An 8,104-nucleotide genomic window follows, 5' to 3' on the forward strand; every position below is an offset into this window, starting at 1 on the left:
ATCGGCCATTCCGATTAATCGGTCGACCTCTACTTTCAAGTCTATAAAAATACCCCTTTTTGTATTTTTTTTTACCAGAACCATGCAAATTACATTTTATTGGTCACATACACATGTTATTGCGGGTGTAGCGAAATGCTATTAATGCACATCAACTAATAATGACCAACTTCTGGTAGCAGGCATTATAGAAAATTAACAGAGATTTCAAAAACAATCTCTCAAGCACAAGCCCAACTGCTAGTGAGTAACCAGCTAATCTTTATATTTTAAATCTAGCCTACTTGGATCGACAGTGTTTTGAGAAAGTATTCATACCCTTTTGACTTATTCCACATTGTTGTTACAGCCCTAAATCACAAAGGATCAAATATTTTTTTAAACCTCACCCATCTACACACAATACCCCATAATGACAAAATGAGAGAGAGACATTTTTGCTAATTTATTGAAAATACAGAAATATATAATTTACATAAGTATTCACACCCCTGAGTCAATAGTAGAAGCATCTTTTGCTGCATATACAGCTGTGAGTCTTTATGGGAAAGTCTCTAAGAGCTTTCTACACCTGGATTATGCAAGATTTTGACCATTATTCTTCAAGCTTTGTCAAATTGGTTGTTGGTCATTGACGTTTCTTTTTCTATCCTGAATAACTCCCCATTCCTTACACATTACACGAATACCCACAACATGATGCATTCACCACTATGCTTAAAAATATGGATGGTGGTACTCAAATGTGTTGCATTGGATTTGCCCCAAACATAGCACTTTGTATTCAGGACTAAAAGTGAATTGCTTTAGCACATTGTTTGAATTATTACTTTAGTGCCTTGTTGCAAACAGGATGCATGTTTTAGAATATTTTTATTCTGTACAGGCGTCCTTCTTTTCACTCTGTCATTTAGTTTAGTCTTGTGGAGTAAATACAATGTTGATCCATCCTCAATTTTATCCTATCATAGCCATTATACTCTGTCACTTAAAGTCACCATTGGCCTCATGGTGAAATCCCTGAGCGGTTTCCTTCTTCTCTGGCATCCAATTTAGGAAGGACGCCTGTATCTTTGTAGTGACTGAGTGTATTGATACACCATGCAAAGTATAATTAATAACTTCACCATGCTCAAAGGGATATTCAATGTCTGCTTTTTTTTACCCATCTACAAATAGGTGCACTTCTTTGAAGCATTTGAAAATCTCCCTGGTATGTGTTTAAATCTGTGTTTGAATTTCCCTGCTTGACTAAGGAACTTTACAGATAGTTGTATGTGTGGGGTACAGAGATGAGGTAGTCATTCAAAAATCATGTTAAACACTATTATTGAGTCCATGCAACTTATTAAGTGACTTGTTAAGCAACTTTTTACTCCTGTAGGCTTGCCATAACAAAGGGGTTGAATACTAATAGACTCAAGCCATTTCAGAGCTTCCGAGAGCTGGCCGCCCGGCCAAACTGAGCAATCAGGGGAGAAGGGCCTTGGTCAGGGAGGTGACCTAGAGTTCCTTTGTGGAGATGGTTGTCATTCTGGAAGGTTCTCCCATCTCTGGAGCACTCCACCAATCAGGCCTTTATGCTAGAGTGGCCAGACGGAAGCCACTCCTCAGTAAAAGGCACATGACAGCCCGCTTAGAGTTTGCCAAAACGCACCTAAAGGACTCTCAGACCATGAGAAACAAGATTCTCTGGTCTGATGAAACCAAGATTGAACTCTTTGGCCTGAATGCCAAACGTCACGTCTGGAGGAAACCTGGCACCAGTCCTACGGTGAAGCATGGTGGTGCCAGCATCATGCTGTGGGGATATTTTTCAGCGGCAGGGACTGGGAGACTAGTCAGGATCGAGGGAAAGATGAACGGAGCAAAGTACAGAGAGATCATTGATGAAAGTCTGCTCCAGAACACGCAGGTTCACCTTGCAACAGTTCACCACTTATCGGCAGACTCAACAGCCTTGGTTTCTCAAATGACTGTCTCGCCTGGTTCACCAACTACTTCTCATACAGAGTTCAGTGTGTCAAATCGGAGGGCCTGTTGTCCGGACCTCTGGCAGTCTCTATGTGGGTGCCACAGGGTTCAATTCTTGGGCCGACTCTCTTCTCTCTATACATCAATGATGTCGCTCTTGCTGCTGGTGATTCTCTCATCCACCTCGACGCAGACGACACCATTCTGTATACTTCTGGCCCTTCTTTGGACACTGTGTTAACTAACCTCCAGACGAGCTTCAATGCCATACAACTCTCCTTCCGTGGCCTCCAACTGACTATCCTACCGATCCTTTACTTGGGCGATGTCATTTACAAAATAGCCTCCAACACTCTACTCAGACGGCATCCAATTTGCTATCACAGTGCCATCCGTTTTGTCACCAAAGCACCATATACTACCCATTAGAGGTTCGACCGATTAATCGGAATGGCCGATTAATTAGGTCCGATTTCAAGTTTTCATAACAATCTGCATTTTTGGACACCAATTGTGGCCGATTACATTGCACTCCACGAGGAGACTGTGTGGCAGGCTGACTACCTGTTACGCGAGTGCAGCAAGAAGCCAAGGTAAGTTGCTAGCTAGCATTAAACTTATCTTATGAAAAACAATCAATCAATATTAACATAATCACACGGTTGCTGATATTACTAGTTTATCTAGCTTGTCCTGCGTTGCATATAATTAATGTGGTGCCTGTTAATTTCTCATCGAATCACAGCCTACTTGCACAAACGGGTGATGATTTAACACCTTCGCTATAGGGGCAGTATTTTCACAGCCGGATGTAAAACGTACCCAAATTAAAACGGCCTACTACTCGGGCCCAGAGTCAAATATTTGCATATTATTAGTAGATTTGGATAGAAAACATTCTGAAGTTTCTAAAACTGTTTGAATGATGTCTGTGAGTATGGCAGGTAAAAACCTGAGAAAAATCCAACCAGGAAGTGGGAAGTCTGAGAATTGTAGTCTTTCAGACCATTTTCTATTGAAACTACCGTGTCTGTGGGGTCAACTTGCACTTCCTAAGCCTTCCACTAGATGTCAACAGTCTTTACAAAGTTGTTTGAGTCTTCTATGGTGAATTTTGACCGAATAACAGCCGGTTCAAGCAGTGTACTGTCTGAGGTCATGAAGTTACTTCATGCGCGTTCACGCATGGATAGCATTTTTATTTTTCTTCTGTAATGAATACGCTATTTTCCGGTTGGAATATTATCAATCGTTTATGTTAAAAACACCCTAAGGTTTGATTGGAAACAGCGTTTGACATGTTTCTACAAACGGTAATGTAACTTTTGACCTTTTCGTCTATTGATTTGTGCCCCCAATCGTGCCTTTTGGAATAGTGTTCTGGACGCGCCAACAAAACGGAGGTATTTGGACATAAATTATGGACTTTATCGAACAAATGAACATTTCTTGTGGAAGTAGGAGTCCTTCCGAGTGCATTCCGCCGAAGATCAGCAAATGTAAGAAAATATTTATAACAGTATTTTAGAGTTTTGACAATGCCGTGGCTTGACGGCTAACTGTATAGCTTGCATTGATGGTTGAGCTATGTACTCAGAATATTGAACAATGTGCTTTCTCCGTAAAGTTATTTTGAAATCTGACACAGTGGTTGCATTAAGAGGTAGTAAATCTATAATTCTTTAAATAATTGTTATATATTTTGTCAACGTTTATGATGAGTATTTCTGTAAATGAATGTGCACATTGTGGTCATTCACCGGAAGTTTTGGAGGCTAATCATTTTCTGAACATCACGCGCCAACGTAAAATGCTGTTTTTGGATGTAAATATGAACTTGATCGAACAAAACATACATGTATTGTGTAACATGATGTCCTAGGAGTGTCAACTGATGAAGATCGTCAAAGGTTAGTGCTTCATTTTAGCTGGATTTGGGGTTTTTGTGACACATCTCCTTGCTAGGAAAATGGCTGTGGCTTTTCTTGTTTAGGTGGTGTCCTAACATACTCTAATGTTTTGCTTTCGCTGTAAAGCCTTTTTGAAATCAGACAACGTGGTTGGATTCAGGAGAAGTGTATCTTTAAAATGGTGTAAAATAGTCATATGTTTGAGAAATTGAAATGATTCGATTTTTGATGTTTAGAATTTTGCGCCCTGCTGTTCCATTGGCTTTTGGCTATATGCAAGAAGTTAACAGTGCTTTTTTCGCGAAGCGCTTGTCGTGTTTAATTGCTATATTGTAATTATTTCACCACTATGTCCTATTTATTGCCTTACCTCCCTTATCCTACCTCATTTGAACACACTGTATATAGACCTTTTCTATTGTATTATTGACTAATATATATATATATATATATATATAGCTTTGCTTTATCTTAGATTATTTTTTTTTTTATATATATATAAAAAAACACAGGACAACGACCCTAAGCACACAACCAAACTGAGCAATCGAGGTAGAAAGGCCTTGGTCAGGGAGGTGACCAAGAACCCAATGGTCACTGACAGAGCTCCAAAGTTCCTCTGTGGAGATGGGAGAGCCTTACAGAAGGACCGTGGATAGAAGGCAGCATTCACGGAAAACTGAAAGCACAAACCACCGCATTTAACCATGGCAAAGTGACTGGGAATACAAACACTGTAGTTATTCAGAAAACAAACAGTGTAGTTATTCCCTCTGTAAGGCAATCAAACAGGCAAAATGTCAGGACAGAGACAATATGTAGTCGCAATTCAACGGCTCAGACACGAGACGTATGTGGCAGGGTCTACAGACAATCACAGATTACAAAGGGAAACCAGCCACATCACCGACGTCTCATTTCCAGACAAACTAAAACCCCGTCACCCGCTTTTAGGATAACACAGTGCCACCGACTCAGCCCGCTCCCAAGGATTGTGGATTCTCGTTCTCCGTGGACGACGTAAGTAATACATTTAAACAGAATCCCTAGCCGCGTCCTCAGAGCATGCGCAGACCAGCTGGCTGGAGTGTTTACAGACACACAGTTGAAGTCAGAAGTTTACATACACCTTAGCCAAATACATTTAAACTCCATTTTTCACAATTCCTGACATTTAATCCTAGTAAAAATTCACTGTCTTAGGTCAGTTAGGATCACCACTTTATTTTAAGAATGTGAAATGTCAGAATAATAGTAGATAATTATTTCTTTCTTTCATCACATTTCCAGGGGGGGGGTCAGAAGTTTACACACACTCAATTAGTATTTGATAGCATTGCCTTATAATTGTTGAACTTGGGTCAAACGTTTCGGGTAGCCTTCCACAAGCTTCCCACAATAAATTGGGTGAATTTTGGCCCATTCCTCCTGACAGAGCTGGTGTAACCAAGTCAGGTTTGTAGGCCTTCTAAAGGCCTCTTCTAAAGCCATGACATCATTTTCTGGAATTTTACAAGCTGTTTAAAGGCACAGTCAATTTAGTGTATGCAAACTTCTGACCCACTGGAATTGTGATACAGTGAATTATAAGTGAAATAATCTGTCTGTAAACAACTGTTGGAAAAATGACCTGTCATGCACAACATAGATGTCCTAACCGACTTGCCAAAACTATAGTTTGTTAACAAGAGATTTGTGGAGTGGTTGAAAAATGAGTTTGAATGACTCCAACCTAAGTGTATGTAAACTTCCGACTTCAACTGTAGATATTCCATAAAAAGAAAAAGAAAAATCTGCTGTTTCCAGCTACAATAGTCATTTACAACAATAACAATGTCTACACGTTATTTCTGATCAATTTGATGTTATTTTAATGGACATTGGTTTTGCTTTAATTTCAAAAACAAGGACATTTCTAAGTACTAAGTACTTCAAAGTACTACTTAAATAGGAGGTATCTGTACTTCACTATTTCAATTGACCATTTTTACTCCACTACATTCCCAAAGAAAATTATGTACTTTTTACTCCCTTCATTTTTCTTGACACCCAAAAGTACTCATTACATTTTGGATATGCTTTGCAGGACAGGAAAATGGTTAATTTACATACTTATCAAGAGAACATCCCTGGTCATGCCAACTGACTGCCTTTGATCTTCACTAAACACAATTGCCTAGTTTGTAAATGTTGCCTTGAGTGTGCCCCTGGCTATCCGTAAATTAAAAAATACAAGATAACTGTGCCATCTGGTTTGCTTAATATAAGGAGTTTGAAATTATTTTGACTTTGACTTTTGATACTTAAGTATATTTAAAACCTAATACTTTTACTGAAGTAGTATTTTACTGAGTGACTTTCACTTGAGTCATTTTCTATGAAGGTATTTTTACTTTTAATCAGGTATGACAATTGGGTACTTTTTCGACCACTGCCTTTTTCCAATAACGTACCGCAAGCAATGCGTGTTATGTTTAGAGCAAGTGTCAGGGCTCGAAACAAAACTCCCCCTGTCAGAAGATACTACATTGTCTATGACTGGGGTAGGAGAAAATCAGACACATCTAATAATATTAGAAAGTAAAAAGGACATGGGGTTTCATAACAAACGCGTTGGTCCACTTGCCTGAAAACATGACATGGCCAAATTCCATCATGTGCATTGCTAGGCTACATGACAATATGCTGCTAGTTACATTAAAATACCAATACGTAGCCTTGGGAAGGGAGAAATGCAACGGCATAAGCAGTATAGGAGTTGACCTACCATTCATGCATCGTAGGAGAGAGATATTGCTTACCTGTCAGTGAGTGTTGACTGTGTCTCGCTCATTGGGCTTCCGTTGTTTTTTTCCACACGGATTTTATCCAACTGACCTTAGCATTTTCACCAAAATGACAAACGGTATTTTGGAGAATGGCTTCGTCTTGTCTTTCGATGTCCGTCCAAGGGCGTTCCACAACGATTCAAATTCGTTTAATCCATAAAAATAAGAAAATATGGGTGATTCCACAGTGTAGACTTCAATTCTTTGGTGTATTTAGTTTTTTCAAATATTGATGTAAAACAATTGTTCCAGACAGAAGAAATCAGAGGTGACAGTAAACACCATTACGGGGGCGTGCATGAAATAACGCATTGCCAATGATACATTGATAACTCTTGAGTATGGTGAAATGTTACTACAAAATAAAACGTTAACCTCTCAATATTTTTAGGAGAAACATTAATTGCGAACACTATCATGGGCATCGCCTGCCGCTGCCTGCATCCGTCTTTGTCAATAGACTACCGGGAAAATATTAGCACTGGCATTGTTCATTTGTTTCCATGTGAAATAACACTGCACAAAGTTAGTAACTCGACCAATGTCTTGACACGATTGGTCTAATCGTTCTGAAGATTCCTTGTTTTAGTTCTTTTCATTAAGTTCTCTCAAATGAAGCTTGGTTTCTCTCGAAGTTGGTCGCTTATTTACCTTCCAAAATGTTTTCATGGTAAAATTCACATCCGATTCGCCCCTTAACCCAGGCGGATTTGGTCCTTCATGCCCGGAAGAATGTCGACAACAATGAAAGTGATCCTCGCTGCGTTCTAAAGGTTTTCACGAAATTTGAAATTTTGTTTCACCACTCCGTTCCAAACACCGTTTAGTTTACATGAGCGATCCTCACAGGCCTCTCGCTCTTTACTGTACTATAGTGCGGATGGAAAAGGGAAATCATTTTCCCACCCCTAAAATGGGAGAGGAAAAAATATATACAAAAATATCACCTTTCCTCTTGGGCCAAACCGGGTCCCGACACAGCAATTCGTAACAGCAACTTTTGAAAGCAACACACAGATCTCGACAAATTCCGTTTTCTGCAGTCTAGTTTCTTTTGCGGTTGAGACTACTACGTTTCATTGAATTACAATATGCATTTGAATCAAAACACCTAGGTACGTTTTCGGAAATGAACTTTCAAAACCTTTGATGTCAGTTTAGTTAGGCTGGCTAAATGGGATGGTCATGATTCAACATCTCATCTCCATGCTATATGTGACAGACCAGTAGATGGCCCATTTACTAAGCCTATTATTGCACATTCCAACAGATACATTTTAATTTAATGTTTTTTCGGCTATCAACTACATTATATTAAATTGGCTAGATATATATATAAATAGGCTGTATAAGTAGTAGCCAGGCCCAGCCAATCAGACTTAGTTTTTCCCA

At 39.3% G+C, this 8,104-nt stretch overlaps 1 protein-coding gene across 3 annotated transcripts in view; it reads right to left on the reverse strand.

Annotated features, from left to right (window-relative positions):
- LOC106567565 (rho guanine nucleotide exchange factor 12) overlaps positions 1–7,838 on the reverse strand; it is a 140,964-nt gene extending 133,126 nt beyond the window's left edge. For 2 of the 3 annotated variants that reach the window (XM_014137028.2, XM_014137024.2), the window contains exon 1: positions 6,686–7,838. In XM_014137028.2, coding sequence (XP_013992503.2) covers positions 6,686–6,717 — 32 coding nt within the window. In that variant the 5' untranslated portion in view covers positions 6,718–7,838. The remainder of the gene's footprint in view (positions 1–6,685) is intronic. The other variant, XM_014137030.2, reaches the window with a different exon arrangement.
- Between the last annotated feature and the right edge of the window lie 266 nt (positions 7,839–8,104).

The sequence above is a fragment of the Salmo salar genome, chromosome ssa13 (assembly GCF_905237065.1).
Source record: "Salmo salar chromosome ssa13, Ssal_v3.1, whole genome shotgun sequence".
Classification (NCBI taxonomy): domain Eukaryota; kingdom Metazoa; phylum Chordata; class Actinopteri; order Salmoniformes; family Salmonidae; genus Salmo; species Salmo salar.